The sequence below is a fragment of the Platalea leucorodia genome (genome assembly GCF_965183815.1).
Source record: "Platalea leucorodia genome assembly, chromosome: 2".
NCBI lineage: Eukaryota > Metazoa > Chordata > Aves > Pelecaniformes > Threskiornithidae > Platalea > Platalea leucorodia.
The window spans coordinates 58,961,918-58,981,685 of record NC_138824.1 but is presented as its reverse complement, the minus strand read 5'-3'; the positions used below and the strand labels follow the sequence as shown (position 1 = coordinate 58,981,685).

At 38.3% G+C, this 19,768-nt stretch overlaps 1 protein-coding gene across 1 annotated transcript in view; it reads right to left on the bottom strand.

Moving 5' to 3' along the window:
• Positions 1 to 19,768, bottom strand: part of PCCA (propionyl-CoA carboxylase subunit alpha) — a 301,012-nt gene that overhangs the window by 246,176 nt on the left and 35,068 nt on the right. Inside the window, exons 5-6 of the mRNA XM_082337650.1 lie at positions 7,221 to 7,334; positions 5,661 to 5,714 (exon numbers count right to left, since the gene is read on the bottom strand). Coding sequence (XP_082193776.1) covers positions 5,661 to 5,714; positions 7,221 to 7,334 — 168 coding nt within the window. The remainder of the gene's footprint in view (positions 1 to 5,660; positions 5,715 to 7,220; positions 7,335 to 19,768) is intronic.

Genomic DNA, 19,768 nt, shown 5'->3' with positions numbered 1-19,768 from the left:
TCCAGACCCTTCACCAACTTCATTGCCCTCCTCTCGACACGTTCCAGCACCTCAATGTCCTTCTTATAGTGAGGGGCCCAAAACTGAACACAGGACTCAAGGTGCGGCCTCACCAATGCTGAGTACAGGGGCACTATCACCTCCCTGGTCCTGCTGGCCACACTGTTTCTGATGCAAGCCAGGATGCCATTGGCCCTCTTGGCCACCTGAGCACACTGCTGGCTCATGTTCAGGTGGCTGTCAACCAACACCCCCAGGTCCTTTTCTGCCAGGCAGCTCTCCAGCCACTCCTCCCCCAGCCTGTAGCGTTGCATGGGGTTGTTGTGACCCAAGTGCAGGACTCAGCACTGAGCCTTGTTGAACCTCATACAGTTGGCCCCAGCCCAACGACCCAGCCTGTCCAGGTCCCTCTGCAGGGCCTTCCTACCCTCCAGCAGATCGACGCTTCCACTCAACTTGGTGTCATCTGCAAACTTCCTGAGGGTGCACTCGATCCCCTCATCCACATCATCAATGAAGATGTTGAACAGGACCGGCCCCAATACTGAGCCCTGGGGAACACCACTTGTGACCGGCCGCCAACTGGATTTGACTCCATTCACCACTCCACCTTCTGGGGGGCAAATTGGTGACCTGTTCACCTAGACAAGTACATTGCCCAACCTTTATCACCTGCTATGGGCATAGTCTCCAGTCTCCATCAGACAAAGCACCTTAAGCCACCACAGATGGCTGTGGTAGGCAATGACATACTATGCATTGCAGGACAGAGTAAGAAACCCACATTAACAGCTCTGTCTGCCCCACTCCTTGAAGGATACAATCTCTGCTGTAAGCAGCTTCTTGACACCAAGCTTCCAAAGCTGCTTTTTCAGTCACCGCTTCGCAATTTGAAAAGTACAAATACTAACCAGTCACCTGAATTGCCAGGTAGGAAGCCAAGGCATGTGGGAACAGCATGAGAATCACACCAAACGCTTCTCAAAAGTGTAACGTCCATCAAATCATGATAAAGGAACTTCACAATTTGCTTACAATAGCAAAGCCATGCACAATAATTGTAAGGAAACACTGCTGACATTAAGAGTTTACATTTGAAAAGGTGACAATCCCGTAATTAGCTGTGCACAGGGCTATGGATCCACCTGCACTAAGTTCTGCACAGGTCAAACATGTCCACTTGCAGATGACATATGTTGTTCTTTGGTTTACCTTTTCCATCTCAAACTTAGCAGCCATTTACAAACATGTGATCAACCACTTCCATATACACTGTTTGCCCATTTATTTCAGACAATACATTGTTGGGGTTTTTAATTCCACCAGGAATGTTAATCTAGCTTCAAAGGTAAAGAGAAGTAGTGCTGGCTGCTTTGTTCTCCCCTTAGTCATGCCGAACAGTAGTTGCTAAAAGGGCACAAAAGATGTATAAAAACAGGTTCCGCTAGGAACTCCAAACAGGTCCATATCTTATTCCAAAACTGAATCCTTTTGTTCCACCATGTTTATGGCTTCTATTGCAAGAAGGGGATTTTGGCAGAGGGTAGTGGCTGGCTTTTTTTGTGTCAAGAAACAGGGCATCAGGATAGTATTGTCAAGGCTGCATTCAAAAGAAGAACATTCCAGATAAAGGTTGCATTTGTAACCTTAACTCTTATAATTTTGAGATTATTTTATGCACAAATTCCATAGGTTTCTCAGGGAAAACACACCACAATGCACCACCTATGAAAGCAGGAACCCTATCACATACGTACACACAAGAGACCAAAATACACTGAAGATATAAATCCTGCAAACTAGTATTTTTTCATACTAGACTTTGCAAAGGAATAGTGTTTATTTCACTGATTTTTTTTTTTTTTTTAACAGTAGCTTCCCAAGGGACTTTTGCGGCAGAGGGGGAGGGGAAGTTCATTTGTTTCTTTTCACTAAAAAGGGGAAAACTGATCCCATTATGAGCAACTGCAACACCAAGTCACCATGCATCAAGGATTAAGCTCCTAACCATTATCAGGAAGCAAGAACATAGATAATCTCAACTACAGGAGTAAGACTCCAACTTGCTGCTAAGATCAGCTAGACCACAGGAAGAAGCACTGACTTTGCAATACTGACTGTGCAACCCAGTCGCACACTTGCTTTCTCTCACACTTTTCTCCCCCATTCCCTTCTTCACCCAGGTAGAGAAGGGAGGACGTAAAAAGTCACTGGGACCATGGGCCAATCCCAAAGTATTCGACATGTGAAGAGACCCCTCCCACCACAACAGCTGCCCTAGCGGTTTTGCAAGCAAGGAAAGGAAAATGGCAATTTCAGAAGAGTATATCTTTCAATGGCAGGCCAGCCAAAAGGCTCATCTTTGTCTCAGGGCTTTCCCCTTGCCAAATTTCAAAGGCCTGCTGCAGACAATAGGGGTGATAGAGCTTCTCAGAAAGGGTCTGCGTTAATTTTATATAATGGGAAACATTAAGCAAGCTAACCTAAATACAGAGGGCACTAGCAAATTCTTTTAAAACATGAAGGAACAAATTGTTCTTGCAGCTCTGCATAGCAGCTGGCAAAAGATACTAGCAATTTTTTTTTTTTTATTGTGGCAATAGATTTCAACTGCATCTTTGGATTTATGTCAATACCGAATATTATGCCATTATTTCTTGAAGGAAGCAAATTGCTTACATGCAAATATATTTGCATAAACTACAAGTAACAAGTTATACACTGGATTTTACAGCTTCAATGTACAGGTCGATTTTATAAAGCACTAATTTATCAGCATTATCTTAAAAGTTTTTCAAAATATTTCATATTAGAATATCAATCTAAGAAATTGACCCTAGGGTTTAGGAAATCTTTGACAGATTCATTTGATATAAATGCCATGGAACCCTTTTCCATCAGCCATCAACCAGCAACCAGAATAGATGCACATGAAGAGGGAACTGAATGCAGCAACTTTTTTCTTGGATCACAATGAACAACATGCCAGATATTCACCCACTGATTGCTTTTTGGAAATTTTGTTTTGGAAACAACATATCATTTACTTGTGCTCTTCCCCATTCTAAAAGCAAACAAAATTAAGTTTCTAAAGAAAAAAATAAAAACTAGTAACTTTCAATACTCTAAATGTATCCATCAAATTCTTCACAAGGACTGTCTATAGCCGCGTGCTATTCTGTGAATCATTTAGGCAATAATGAACAAAAAGACATGCTTTTGTTCAAATCACGCACAGTGGGATTACATGTGAACTGACCCTCCATGTGTTAACTGAAGACAAAGCTTTGCTTTGAGCTCATTACCGCTCTTACAGACAGATTGGCAAGTTTAGAAAGTTTAGCGTATTTCACAGCTTCCGAATCTAGGTAGTTTTAAAAGTACAGATGCACACCAGGAAAGCAGCCCAGGTTTCACAAGTTTCATCACTACTTTTAGCACAAAATAAAAAAAGTAGTGTATGTGCAAAGAAAGGGACAGGGAGAAAGAAAACAGAACAAGAACACATCTTTGGCAACTTCACAACAGTTTTGTAACATTTGTTACAGGTTTTAATAAAGAAAAGAAACAGCAGGCAAGTTTTCCTCCTAAATACATTACTCAGGCTGTCATGGAAAAAATATAAGCAGCCCTCAGTGATAAAAAGACAGATCATTTGTCACTAGGGGTTTGATATTCTAGAGCCACTGACATGAAGGGAAGCAAGATTATGTCTTAATTGATACTTTAAATAGTGCCTTTCAGAAAGCAAATCAGAACTACCTTGTTTTATTATATTTTTAGAGAACAGAACACAACAGGTTTCTGAAACATAATTAAAAGCTATTTTGAGACTGTAGCACCAACCCAAACTTGAACATGTTTCTAGTCACCATATTATTTCAGGAATTCACTGTTCCAAGGATTTGAGTGAAAAGATCAGAAATAGGAAGGGAGAGGGGATCTACAGGAATGTTTGTACTTCCTCCATCTCTGCTTAATCCTGCCAAAAAAAGGGTTCCAGATTGTCATGTCACCAATATTGTAATTTACATCACCAAATAGTAACCAGATTACTAGGAAATACGCCCAGTTTACAGTAATAACTATCAAATTTCAAACTATGGCAGCAAAATATACAGCAAAATAGCATGGGCAAGCACTTCTGTTTCATTAATCTTATTAAAAAAAAAAAAAACAGGAACTGCCAACTAAAGCCAGTTACCCTGCTGGTCCAATCCAGTGGGAACACAGTTGGTTATAAATTAACCCAGGAACCTTCCCTCTAAAGAGGCTCTGGTACATGAAGCAGAAGTGCTAGAAAGCTGCTAAACTGCATGAAAATAACATGTAAAAGATTAGCCCAGATTTGGTAAATCCTGGCAAACACCAAGTGATTAGAATTCTTTTCAACTTTAACATTACCACCACTCAGCAACGAGAAAGATGCATTCAGCATCACACAGAACCTGCACTTGTTTTTATTTGGGGGCTTTTAAAAAAGCACGGCAACTGAAGTATAAAAATTTGAGATTTCATTCCCAAATAATCTCCTTGATGAGCAAGCGGTATTCTCTAACACTAAACAACCAACTAAATAGTAAAGGTCTATACTACAAATAGAACCCAAGCCAAAAGGGACATAGTCAAGGAAAAGATGTAGAAACAAGAGCTATTCCACAAATGCTAAGAACAAGAGAGCTATCATTTTGTAGAATCACATTCCTGATCTGTGGTTTCACCCTGAATCAAAAAGGTGAAAATTACTCTCAAAACCAGCAACAAATTTACCTTGCTGCTTGTAGAACAAGACTTTTTTTTCAGCTATATGGTTCATATACTTTCTAATGAAGTTGGCAGCTGCAACTGCTTTTTACTGGAAATTTCAATGTAATATGTGATCGGCTTTATTCTCAGTGAAACCAATAGACAATAACACATGATCTGCAGCGACTACACATAACAGCACTTTGCTCAAACATGGTTTGTGTAACTTTCTCCTAGTGCTGCTCAAATTTATAAGCAGCTGCATGAAAGTTTTTGGAAAATAATAAAATCAGTAAAAGGGCTATGTATCAGTTTCTGTGATATACAAAAACCCCACTGAAGTGAAGAGGTTGCGAATAATAATTTTTATAATTTGAGACATGAAGTGAGAACAGCACCCTCTTGACTCTCTTTGGTCCTTTCAGAGAATGCAGCTCTACAATACATGACCTCCAGCAGAGAAGCCAGTTTTTAAACAGCTTTCTATTCCCGTCCTGAAAGTGCAGTTCAGCACCTTCTCAGGGCTGCTGATACAGATGTTCACCAGCTGTGCTATGAATCACCAAAATGATCACTTAAAACAGATACTTTTAACCTAGATCATTTCAGTGACCCAGTTTTACAGAACAGCCTCATAAACAGTACAGGCACAAGTGAAAATGCCAAAAGGTTCTTACATACTTGGTAAAGTTCTTACAAACCGATACCTCCCCTTTTCCCAAAAGAAAACACAGGCAGCAATTACACCCTCAAAATACAAGAAATCCACATGCGCAGAAAGCATACTGAAGTCTACTATCTTAAGGTATCTTTTAGCTCTGCCTTGAATTGGTATCTTGATTCCTCAGATACCTTGGAACGAATATATGCCACCTAGTGCATCATTCACAGCCAAGCAAATAAAAAGAACTTACCAAACGTTTAGCAAATTCTTTATTTTCTGAAAGAAATCCATATCCTGGGTGTACCTAAAAAAAAAAATTTCAAGCTGATTGAGTTCTGAAGCCAGGCATCAAATTTGCTAGCACCTTTTCAGACACTGGGGAAGGTGAAGTAGACCACTAAGCATTTAAATTAGTTTGATACCTTAAGAAACTGTCTTAACACACCGATTTATCTGTTCTAAGTCAAGCTGTAAAGACTCACTGGTTGAACTGCCATTTCTGAAATAAACATTCCTTACTTGACTAGGGAGAAAGGTGCAGTTTGCAGAGCAACGGACACACTCCCTTTGGTGTTTTGCTTTCTGCTCTTTTTAACTCCATTTTGCCACATTTATCTCATTACAGGCTTCCACATATATGCTCATCTACACTCTTCTCGGTAACCACTATAAAGTACTCCTCACCCCAACATATTTCGATCTTAAGGTACACAGCCGTAAGTCTCCTACCTCTAGCGACCCTTGCTGGAGAAGAAAGTTTACTGTCTCATTAGTTTAAGTCACACATCCTCATGTGCGTAAGTCTGCGATTCGCACCCCAATAGACACCTAGCATAATTACTTGAGAGGAGGGTGGGAAAGAGTTTTCATTTTACTTTTCACAATTCACAGAAGATTCTTGATCCAATACACTCTCATAGACAAATTATAAGCTATTTTATTCCCTTCTATTAAAGAGCCTAAACAACTGGGTTCCATATTCAGAAACTCAGAGGGAAGGAAACTTTTTTCTTTATAGGAAAGTTTTTGGCCCCCCTGAAAGCATTATACCAAAACATCTTCCTTGAAACAAATTACAATGCTGATCCAAACTGTTCCCGAGTAATTAGTGTTGCTCATATACACTCAAATTTTATTTTAATAAATGCTCTGTGTACAGTAGCTCTGAATAACACATTTACTTCACTGACAGAACAAAGAACATTAGGCATGTGAACATGACTACACATTAGTTTTTCCAACCAATTCCTGTTAAGCTTTGAACCTCTGGCCAATTTGATGGGAGAAAGGCAGAATAGCTCATATTTACACATACAAGCTAACATGCATTTTGTAAACATTCTGAAACAAAAATAATTATGGGATGCACTATTTACCTTACCTTCCTGCAAGTAACATTTATATAATTTAGAAAGTGATTCAAACTAAGTTTAAGCAAAAGCCTTTTTAGACACACTTTGTAGAACATTCAAAAAAGCCATTATGGCATAGAAAGGGTTAGTGCTCAAAACTAATTGGGATTTTTTTTTTCCCCCAGCAAATTTGGAAATGAACTGAAGCTGCTCCCTGGTGTGAAAGCTGAATCCAGCAGCCACCTGCAGGATCAGCAACCAGTGCTGCCAGATGCTACAAAGCCTTTGATTTCCAGTAGCGATTTCGGACACATTTAACTCATGTGACATGAACTAACTGGAATAGCATATTCAATCACTTCCCCCCACCACCTTTAAAAAAAAAAAAAATACAAACTCTGGCTTTTCTGCTTTCTATATATGAAACAGCTGCAGCAGATAGACTCATTCAGACTCACAGCTTGGGCCCTGGTTTTCTTAATGACTTCCATGATGGCATCCATGTTGAGGTAGCTTTTGCTGGTGGGAGCTGGGCCAACACAGACAGCTTCGTCCGCCATTTTCACATGAACCTGAAGAGGCAATATTCTGCATTAACAGATGCTCCCAGCAAAAATAATTACCATCATCCTGAAATATGCACACAAATCTGATTGTTTCAAAGATAATTTACATATCATAACCATTCTAAAATACACACTGAAATTACCAACATTGACATAAGAACTCACACAATAACGTTAAATCTCATTTCATTTAACTCTGAGCTTAAGTCACTGTCAAAATGTTTTATTATTCCAATATATTATTTTGAATTTGATTAAATAAAATCATTACAAATACCATTTCAGCTTCCTATACTGATCATCTATATGTAAATTCACACTAAAAACTACTTTGTTACATGTAACCAGGGTAGTCTAATATCTTAATACTTAATAACAAACATTCATGACCAGTTCTAAGCAGGCTCCCCAGGAAGTTGGGGATAATTAGAGTGAATTGAATGAAGGGATGCAGTGAGTGTCCCTGCACAGCATCAGGTCAGCACCATGCACAAATTAAAGCCTATGACTGAAGAGTTCAATATCACTACACGTGAACCAGAAAATCTTGAGGAATTATTTAAGCAGGCTCATGTTTGATTCCTAATCCATTGTATCCTCATTTATATGCATTTGCCAAACATTTTTAGTCAAATCTGAACTATACAAAAAAGGGACAAACATTTCCAATATTTTACCAGGAATAATAAAATAGCTAGGTTTGAAGTTAGAAGTCTACTTACAACTCTTGTGAATGCTTACCTTGAAGAAAAAGTTACAAAAGCTTAATTAGATTAGTCTTCAACATGTTTTCAGCTTTCAGAACACTTTTCCTTTAAAGTAAGATACACACAGACCCAAGAAACAAAACAATCAGTTTTTCACCATTCTGCTCTCCTTTTGTAAGCTCCGTTTCAGTACGTATTTAAGCACGCCATTGCTTAAACTGTGTAAGATTATATTAGATATGTGTAAGACCTGTTTATACTGACAGTTTGACATTTCCAATGCTTACCAATTTTAAGTTATTTTTATGAAATATTTTATATAATCTTCAGCATTCAAAACTGAGAATACATTGTTCAAAAAGGGTGGTTTTAGAATATGAGTATTCACATGTGAAATTTAAAGTATTTTTAGTTTATGAACACAGAATTTTGTTCTTTGTAAAAAGGAATTTTATTTGCAAGTAGCATGAAGGCTGTCAAGTATGACAAACTAAGGTTAGAAGTACTGTAGCCCACATATACTATTGGCTCATGCAGAAGAAATAAGGCCAGAAAAAAAAAATCATCTAGAAACAGTGACAAGCAGTAGTCAAACAATATTGTGGATGCTACAATGAGAAATAAATATTCAGGTAAGTATAACAAACATGCTTAACAAGCATAGGAGTCACTTATTAAGCATTTTACTCCTCCCTCCCACCCCCCCGTTTTTACTGACATTTTTCTGAACTTTGAAAAAGTTAATCCTACTACCAGGAAGGAAAATTAACTTGCCACTTAGTTCCAAGTTCCTTTCTGGGGGCGTCTCTTAAATAGCTTCCGAATTTGCTGTATACTTGAGTACCTGAGAGTTCACATAACCTCCTGAAATCGCCATGCATTTCATGTTTGAATTATTGCTTCTGTAGTCACAATGGTTTTATTGTACCACTACAGCATTAGCCTCACATTAAACCCAAAAAACCCTAAGCATTAGCACAGATAATCATGCAGCAGGATTTTAATGCTTTTTAGTAAGTACACCTCAGCAACTTAAGTCAGTAATCTATTTTGATCAAATGCTATCAAGATTAGCCTGTCTGTCATCCTTCCTGGAGCACCAAGTACAAAAAACAGCATGGCCCTTGGATACCCTCATTTGCATGATTGATTTATATGCTTAAAGTTGTTGTTTTGAATTCCAACATGATTTACATGTCTAAATAAAGTTATTCAAGCTTAAGCATAGTTAAGAGTGTATGTTTTACAAAACCAAAAGCTTCCTGATAGAAAAGGACTTAAGATAGTTAGCTATTTTTAGGTATCAAGAGGAAAACCCCCCCCACACACACACACTTCTCAAACTGAGACACCAGAAGTCCTACTAGTACCAAAAGCAGCCATAGAAGATACTGCGAAACCATTGATTTTATATACAGTCTTATGCACTTCCCCCCCACCACTTTCTCCCCTTCTGAAACATTTCATTGTTACTTCAACTCTTTGGAGTTTTGACTCTTCCTTTCCTCCATTCCCCTGTAATCTGGCAAATCCATTTCTCCTCATTTACCCTACTGCAAGTTGTGAGTGCCTTCTCTAGTTCAGTGCCAGTTCAGCTTTGCATACACTCTAATACATCACACATGGATATAACAAAACAGCAAAAACAGTAGCCTTATCACATTCACATTACCTGATACACTGCTACAGAGCACCAAGCAAATCTCTCAAGGACCAGAAAGAAGTCTCCATTCCTCCCCACTAGTTCAAAACCTCCAGATTTTAGGTTCCACTGACAGCTCTTCAATCTTTAGATCCTTCTTATATCTACTTTTCTATAAATTATTAAACCAGTACATATATAATCCAGAAACAGAGATCTGTTTCTTCTTAGTAACTCATTATGACAATTCCGCTCTAAAATTTCTTTCACTGTAGTTCATGAAGAACACTCCAAATACCATAACACAAATACACTACAGAATCTGTAGTATAGTATATAGAAACATAATTACACTAACCAATTACTAGCAAACAGTACAACAAAAGCCATCACTGGATTCTACACTACCAAGTGGCACATAATTCACGAAATGCAGTAAACCTTTTCCTCTGCAGAAGCTGACTTATAATGCAATATTTCCAGACAATCCAAAGAATCCAGCAACTCCCTTTCCTCAAGCACTACAAGTTTCAAATATATTTATTTTCAAATTCAAAGGCTGCTTAAGTGCTTGACTTAAATAACACAATCCTAGGTATTCAAAACTTGTTCCCAACTTACTACAACTAAAACTTCAGAAGAGTAATTTCTCCCTTTTCTGTTTTAATTTACAAAAACAATGTCAACAAAACAAAGACACAGGTCCCAGGAGGTTCTTGAAGAAATGCAATTCCTTCATAAATATTAGAATTGACCCTGCAATCTCAAGCATGAATGGATAACAACAAAGGCTGGAAAAGCAGACAAACCTTAAAGTGCTAAATGGTATAATACTGCAAGTTTTAATCATATTGCACTACCTGTGCCTCAAAAGATACATTTCAAACAGCTACAAGGATCTGTTATGTTAGAGAATACAAACAACTAGAAGTTATGAAGAGACACTTTATTTGTGTAAAAGCAGTTTAATTTCTGCAGAAGTTGTATATTTGAAGTAGTATCTTTCACAAGGGCTAATTATATTGCAGCAACAACAGAAATAAGACAAGAGATTCACCAAAACCTACTGAATCATCATTTTACAGATCTTTCACTTAATTAAAAAAAAAAACACACAGACTAAATTTAGTCATCCGAATCCCTGTATAGTTTTGTTACACCTTTGGAAATCCAAACCCAAATCAGTAACAAACACCCAACCAGCCCATCACAGCCTCTTCAGCTCTGCACCTATGACAAATAAGCTGCTAATAATACTCTGGATTTAACAAGGAGTCCTAGCAGGAGAACATGAGAATGAATACTCTTAAATAGCATAACTACTTTTGGATTAATGTACAGAGACAACTGGACACACTTTGAAGCACAACAATGATTTTATTGCACAATTCATGACCACATACAGAGACAAGAACTAGCTCAAGTCCAACAAGCCTATTAATTCAGAAGCAAACTGCGCAAAAATGTCCACCTGTTTCCAAAGCTAGTCTAGGTCCAGAAGCCACCTTCATGGCACAGCACCTAAACCAGGAAATCCTGCCAGATCTTTGCACAGGAACAGCTTGGTGTTTCTTCACCACCTTTCCAGCAAACAGGCACCTAAAGCGAGGAGTCCATCAGGGCTGATTAGCCAGCCACTTTAGACCTGGACTGGTTCCAAGCACTGCTCCAGGCCCCAGCAGCTCTCAAGGTGGAGAGTACGATAAGGGGTAATAACAGTAGCAGCGATTGGTTTGGGACATCCATTTTCTATATTATGTTTCAGTATTTCAGGAGGATTTATAAACCAGGGTTGGTGCCAGGACTTGGCATCATATCCCAGAAGATAAATATCCCCATAACCCAAAATTGTGGATATAAGCACCACAAAAAATACTCAATATCCGCTTTGTGAGAGATAACCTGATTTAGAAGGGCTGCACTGTATCAGGGCTAGTAAGTACCCCAATTACCCAGATTATGTTAGCTCTCATTTACCCTGGAGGGTGGCATATGTACACATTTGACAGCGGCATGCTCTCTTGCCCAGCCATACTCTGAATTTACTGAATTACCCCCTTAATCAAAACTGTATCTCAAATAATAACCATTTTGAGAGATCAAAATGAATAGCTTACTACCCAAAATATACATAGCACTCCTAGAGATGTTCTGTTTAACACAACACAATCAAAGTAACCTTCTCCAAGAGTCATTCAGCTGCTGCAGATTGCTAGCTGAAATTTATACTATAAACAGGTCACACTTACACATGCATGCCCCTCAACATTTAAACACAGAAAAGTTTTCTTGGTTTGGAAATAGAATGTATGAAAAGTTATTTTAAGGCAAAGAACTAAACCACTTGTTTTCAGTGCATATGCAATCTATAAAACAATTGAAGACACTAGGATAATTTACAGATGCCTAGCATTATAATTATTCAGCAACTACTTTCTTATGGATCTGATTCATGACAGAAGTGCTTTTCTCCCCAGTTTGTTTTATAGTGATTCTCATCTACCAATTCCAAAAAGTAAAAGCTTTGTCTTGAGAGCCAACGGAGGAACAACAAAAAAAATACATCCACATGTGTTTCCTAACAGAGTGCTTAATATCATCCACATAGTTTCCATGGATGATTTTATATACTTCAGCAGTTTCTGATGTTTATCGTGTGACAGATGCCATTTACTTCAGTGTAAATGCCTAATTAACACATACACACACATGCTCACTCCCCCCCCCACCCCTCCACCTCCAAGGAGGTAAATATCTGGGATTCCCCAGTGTCCCAGTTTTTCAGAGCAGGTCACCCTACATATCCCCAGGTCTCAACACAAGTTGATATTCATGCAGCAGAGAGTTTTACCGAGTTGCAAGATGCATTTTCCCCCCCAATTCTTCTGTACTGTTTCAAAATTTATATATAGGGAAACTGTTATCTGCATATACAGTGTTAATCAAACCAAAGAAGCAATTAAAAAAAACCTCAGTGAAGAGAACACTTCTGTTTAGTACACTAGATAAGATCTCAAGCATTGTTTAGACAAAGAAATCTAATCAAACAAGTCATTCCCCTTTTATAGCTCAAATCAATATTACACATTGGAACAACATCCGTTGGTGTAAGTGGATTCACTTAATTGACCCAAACTGCATAATACCGCTCAGCAAGACAAATCACAATTAGCTCAACCCATAAAATAGGGCTAATGAGTAAATCCTTTGTAAGGTAGCTAAAAAAAAAAAAAAAAACAACCACCCCAAATCTTGCCAGCACCACTGCCAAAAGAGACAGACAAAACAGAACAAAAAGCTTGTGGCATTGAAGTCTTGAATTAAAAAAATCAAATGGACACAAAAAAGGTTCAAATTTACTGCTTTATCAAAACCACATCTTTCATCTGACCTAAGTGTCTTTAGCAGCTTCACACTAAAATAGACACCGATAGCACAATAAATCTGTGCACGTAGCAAGTGTGCAGTGTTCATACAGCCTTTAAAGTGTTATCTGCAAAGAAATACTTCCACACGATTACAGCATTTAACCCTAAAATGAACTAATGGAAACATTTCTAAACCACATGAAAAGCAGAACTGTGAAAGCCATAAATAGCATAACTATCCCATATTTTCCACATTTCTTTTTACTCAGCATTTCAAAAACCTAAATAAAAATTTATGCAAATAAACAAGTCAACCTACAGAGTCAGCATAAGTAGATTTCTCTGCAAGTCTATTTTAAAACTTTTTTTTAATTTGATGACCCACAAATAGTTATGTGAGGACTAAGGCAAAACATTTCTTCAGTGGCTTTCAAACATTTGGTTTGGGGAAGGGTATTTACTTACAGTCCCCTCCAAGTCTACAATGACTCCCAAAACAGCCCATCCATTAGCATCCACAGGATTAGATCCTGGGTCAGCAGACACCAGCCCAGAAAAACAACAAAAAAATTAGCACTCTTTCCCCTACTCCCCACTCCTGCCCTTTGGTTTGCCAACTGGTTGAAACTTGAAGACAGCAATAGCCTCACTAACTAGTGGCCTCAAAAATCCACAGATTTCAACTAAAATTAAAACGGAAGGATCCACGTTGAACTGAACAGTCTTTAAAAGATAAACACCAACCAGGCAAGAAAGACTGCATTTCTAACCAAGACTAAGAGAATGCACTTTTCAACACGTATAAAGATTTTCATCTGTTCCCATTCTCACTTATAAACATGAATTTATTTTTGTAACCTTAAAAAAAGAAAAAGTAATCTCAAAATTCTCTTTCCCACGAACGAAGCTCTGGAACTTTGTTGGCTGCTAAAAAAAAAAACCCACACAATTTTACTTGACAAAGACCTCATCAACAGGAGAGGACTCCCCATTGTATCTAGAGGCCTGACCACTAGTACTGTGAAAAACAGAGCATGCTAAGGCTGTCATGTAGTCATACTCTGAAACCGAGTTCTGTTTTCTGGGACAAGCACAGAAATGCTTCCAGAGTCCTGAAGACATTACAGATAAGAACCTAGAGGAGAGTCTTCCAGAATAGCTTTGGCTCCTAAAGCCTTTTCCTATACGCCTATTCTTTGACAGATAACTTCCCAGTGAAGCATCTTCTAGAATACTGATGGGAAAGAAGGCTTCTCCATCAGAATTTTATTGGAAGTGCTTACAGCATTTTACCCTCCAAAATAGTAAAAAGACCAGGAACTAGTAACTTAGTGCCTCATGCAAACTTAAGACCACGGAACTGAAGTTTAGCCAGATCTGAGTAGCTGAATGTTGGGAAGACCATATAATTAGGCTGACTAAAACAGGGCAGTGGTTTTTTTGGCCAGACATTGAAAGTTGCAGGTGTGGTGTTTGTCTCTACAGCATGTTCTTTTGGACCTTCTCTAGGAAAGCTTATCTCTACAGGCTTCTATTCAGAAGAACTCAATCGTTCTTAAAACAAGACTTCTTTAGCCTATCAAGTCTATCTGCAGATAACCAAGAAGTACAAATAAAAAGGTTGCTTAACTTCTTTTCAAGTTCAAGCAGCTTTTCTGAGATGAAAACCTGCTTAAAGCTCTAGAAGACAAAAAAGGTAGTCTGTTACAGTTAACAGCCGATAAGACTGATTTGTTTGCTATTAAAAATTCAGCAGTTGGTTTGTACCACAACCTTCCACATGTTTTAATCAACACCAACCAGAAACAATCAACCTTTCTTTGGTAGAATAACTGAAAAAGTAGAAGTGGAAAAAGGTAGATCAATAGTCATCTTGTTTACTAATCTACCTTTGGACAAACTCCAGGATTAACAGAGGTAGAGGAATCAGGAGGGAAAAACCACAACATCCCGTTCTTCAACTCCAACTCACTGCATCACTAGCAAAACTCATTGCATCACTAGCTTGAGGGAAAAGCCTTCCCCTTGTCTCCTTCCACTCAGGGCTCCCTTTGATAGGGTGCACCAGCTGCCAAGTTTCTTCACCCAAGTGAAGATCAGAGGCAGCACAGCCACTCAAAACGTTTGCCGATTTAGGGGGTGCTGTGAAGAAACAGTCTGCAAGCTAGCAATTGCACTTGGAGCACTGCAAACTACTTTTGCTTTAGAGTGCATTATCTAGAGCAAGTCTCCAGGAGAAACAGGAGAATTTTACTTCAGAGCATACACTAGCAACTTAGGAAGATACTTAATAAATCTGTTTACCAAAGCAAGAGTCTCCATCTGTCACAAGAGTTGAGGAATTCATATTTAGAGCAGTCCACTATGCTCTGTCTGGATGCTAGAGTTCATCTTTGCAGTGTATGTGATTCTGAACTTTAAGTGTTTTAGAAAAAGAATTAAGTTTTTTGTGATGTTAACAAAATAGTAGCGCCCTACAGTGTTTTTAGTAGCCTCTCTGCATTTCAAACACATCTGCACCCACATGTCATCCCTTCCCTAATGGAATCTCAGCTTTCTAAGCACATTAGCAAAGCAATAGGACAGATCTTTCTCATGCTGTTTCTTTTTCCTGCCTCTCCCAAAAACAAGCTCACCATGGAATGCATTTGATGCAGGTTTCTTTGTTTTGTTTTCTAAACAGGCAAGACATGTGGGAGATGGGAAAACTAGTAGTTAGGCAGGTCTAGAAAAGAGTATCAGGTGGTAGCAAGGGTAGCCAATAATTACAGAACTTCATGTAGTAGAGGTTTAGCTCTTAATTGAGCTAGATATCCCAGAAGACACACGGGATTCAGAAAAAAGTAGCTTAAACTCAGCCACATTTACAAAGCAACAATAGTAGGCATTGGTAGCATGCTCCTATCCAGCATTTTCAGCTTAATTCAGATAGAGCTCCTCTTTCAGGTGGATGAACACAGTACACAGCCATTCAGATGAGGCTCCCATCTAATCTCCAAATCTGCCTGCCTACAGATGGATGGACTGCAGAAATTGCTTCCAGCGTCCAGAGATGGTAATAAAGTCATGGATCCCTGAAACCAGTTCCAGGGTTGAAAGAAGAGCCCACAGCAACAGCAAGGTGAATTCACAGCTACCTGGCATTTCAACTACACAACAGTATTTAAGAGAAGTGAGAGGGGAAGTATGGATGTCAACTCAAGGCAACATGTTCTGGAGCAGTAGCTGGAGGGCTAACAAAAAAAAAAAAATCAGAAATGCAAGATACAGACCCTAGAGTAAATTAAGTTCTTCCCAATGTGGACTAACTTCTAGCCCAAAATGAACCATATATTGAGGCATGAATGAAGTTTCACAATAAGCCTCACTTCATGTAAATACAAGGTGCCACTCAAAGGATGATCCCACCCCTAACTCTCCTCCACATTCAGCTCTAGCAATTACGGCACTGCAGAGACAGATCAATGAACTGAACAGACCCAGTGGAAAAGCAATTTCAGGGGAGGGGAAATTAACCTGCTGTCAGACCAGCAGCTTAAACCATCTCCCAGCTACACAATCATTGGATCCAATGTAGTGAATGAATGAGAGGGGACAGGAGGGCACAGACAGTCCTTTCAAAAGTATTTTAGACTTAGAGAAATCTAGACATAATTGAAACCAGATCTACAGTGTCAAATAATTCATAAAAGAAAATTCCCCAAAATAAATGGTCACAGGTGAATGCAAAATACCTTAAGAATGAGAAACTTTCAGCGCAGGTTTTCTAAAACACAGAAAGTTTTCCTTATGTCTATGCAATATATATGTATCATAGAAAATATGTATGTACATACATGTGTGTGTATATATGTATCTACATACATACACCCCTTAACCACTTGGGTACCCAGTGAGTGGGGTTTTTACACTAAGGTTAAGTACTAAAGCAGTACCTATGATAAACCACAAAAATTCAGTCATGAAACCTCAAAGTTATCATCATGGCCAGCATAAGATTATGTTTTAAGAGGAATGGAATCTTTAACATTTACAAATGCCTTATTAAATATTCACTTTATTACAAAACATTCACAAAAGTAGAGCGTTTTTCCTTCAAAATTCCAATAATGTGAATATTCAGATTTCTTAAAAATTATGTTTTGTTAGTTCTTCAATAAAATTGTTAGTTCTACAAGAAAATTACTTTTCTGACAGTGTATTATTCATTACCTTACAGGACAACTTTGAAGAAGATAGTCCTCTATATAAAACCTGTCCTAAGCTGTCTATGCTCAAAAGTCATATTTTGAAAGACAAGTCAGTTCTGAGATTCCAAGAGACAGATGTCAAGAGGAAGACTATAAAAACCATGTAATGGAGAAAAAGCACCAAGCACACTTGCTGCGGGAACTCACAGAACACAGTAAGCCAGAAATCCCATGAAATCTACCTGTTAAGTAACTTTTCAGAATACAACTTACTTTTTTAAAAAAATACAATTTTTAGTAAGAAATCATCCCTGCCCATGCCAGAAGTGTAATCACTTCCATGCAATCTGTTTGACAGCCACTTGGTCCTGTTACAACAAATGTAGTAAGAAAGTACAGAGCAGCATTTGTTATAAAACACAATCAACCCACCACAAACTACTAGCCCTAACTTACATTTAAAAAAAAGGGTCTATGACAGAGCCTATCAGTATTTGCAACCCTGTATTCAAATAAAGTCTAAGCAGATTTTGCATAGTACTAGATAAAAGTAATCACAGAAGACCCCAAAGTCAAGTACATAAAAACTACATGGGAAAAAAAGTGTACTCCATAAAGGAGGATCAAACTAGATAACAGCCAGGGCCAAGGACCTGCAAAGAAAAAATAAAAAGCAGATCAGCAGAACTAAGTTACAGGATGAAGAGTTCCAGAGTTGACTGCTAGACATGGTACAAGTCTATTTTTGCTGCACAGAAAATCTTAAACTGGGCAGATGAAAGAAGGCAGAAAAAGTATTTATTTCTCAGTTTCATCTTACTGTGTAATGCTTTTAAAAAGGTATTTATTGTTCATTAGTCCACTGTACTAACCTCCATTCCATCCTTAAAGAGAATTTATATGTTTATATTCTACAATGCCAAACATATTACCCATACATTAAGTGAAGCAGCACACATCTGATGTCACATGGTACACCTGTACACTTGAAAATGGTTGTATAGACAAGCAGCTGGCTCACCAAATCTGTAAGGACTGTGTGCAGTCTAACAACTGGGCAGGAATTGACAAGTAAACCTGCACTGTCTAAATATGATTTTCACACAGTTAATACCAGCACTGGACAATCCAACCATGGACGCTGACACCAGACTTCGTGTCGTCCCATCCTTTTCCAGATCTGACAAAAATATTTTCAAGAATTTTTTTTCTTACAGCCCTCAGAGTTCTGCCACAGCTACATCTCAAATTGTAAAGACTTCAGTTTAGCATGACCCTAGGAAAATCCTTGATTTCTTTTTTAGGTTATTGAGTGTTTCCCGTGACAACATTTCCACCTCCCAGCTGATTTCCTATGATACACACTTTTCTATCTGAAGGTGAGTCAAGGATAGCAAGCAGAATCTTAGTCTCTGCTGTAACCCATTAATCTTTCGACAATATCATTTCAGCACATCAAGGAGACTTAGTCTAAAACCAGTGCATGTATTGAGGAAACAGGTCTTGATATATAAAAGAACATTCTTCACAGGCCACTGCAAAGTTCCCCTCACCAAGAGTTTATGCACAGTACTTGTTCCAATAAATAAAACTATAGTAAAGTGTCAGGTTTTCCCCCACACCTACTTCACACCCTTCTATAACAAGCTATCACTTCTGGGATTCTCTTTTTTTGAGGCAAGAATTTAAGAAGTATGAAGTCAAATGCTCCTGATCTTCACCTTTGAAGACTAAATAAAAACTAGAAAATATGGGAAGTACCCCTATCAGACTAGCTCAATTACAGTATCATAAATACTTAGGGCCTATATATAAAAGTCTAACAAATATATATTTAGATCTTAAATACAGTGCACTTGGTCACTAGTAAATATTTTTGTGTGGTAAAAGAGATAATTACATTCTACACAGGCAACACCTGCACAACACTGAAGGAAAAAAACAACCCATTTCTGTAAGGTGACAACTGTTTCCATTTTTAAGGTACAAACTTTTGTACTCCTCACAAAATATAGATATTATTCACAGGTTTAATAAATTAGCTCCACCTTACATATAGTTTTATAGGACACTGGAGTAAACTTCTGTATAAATAGATTCCCATTTTAAAGAAAACTGGAATTTAAAAAAAAAAATCTTTCCAGGTTGCACAGAATCTACACAGCACTGCAACACACACGCTCGCACCACGGTTCTTTCTAAATCCTCTTCCCTGTTAGCACTTAGGTTTGGGTTTTTCCCCCTTCCAACCTGCTAAATAAAGTCGTATTTCCTGCTGACAGCAAATGATTGGTTTACCTATAACTCCAGGGGGTTTAACTATCAGTCCTTTAAGAAGCTTTGACAGTTTAACCTGCTGAGCTCACAGCACCCAAGGGAGGGTCTTACTTGCAGTTTTACCTCTGCTGCTGCTGACCAGTAATACTGACTCCACAGATAATAGATTTCAATAACAACCTCCTACAGGTTAACACTTCGGGTTCTAGCCACAATACTGCTTTAATTAAGTTAATACATGAAGGTCACAGTTTGG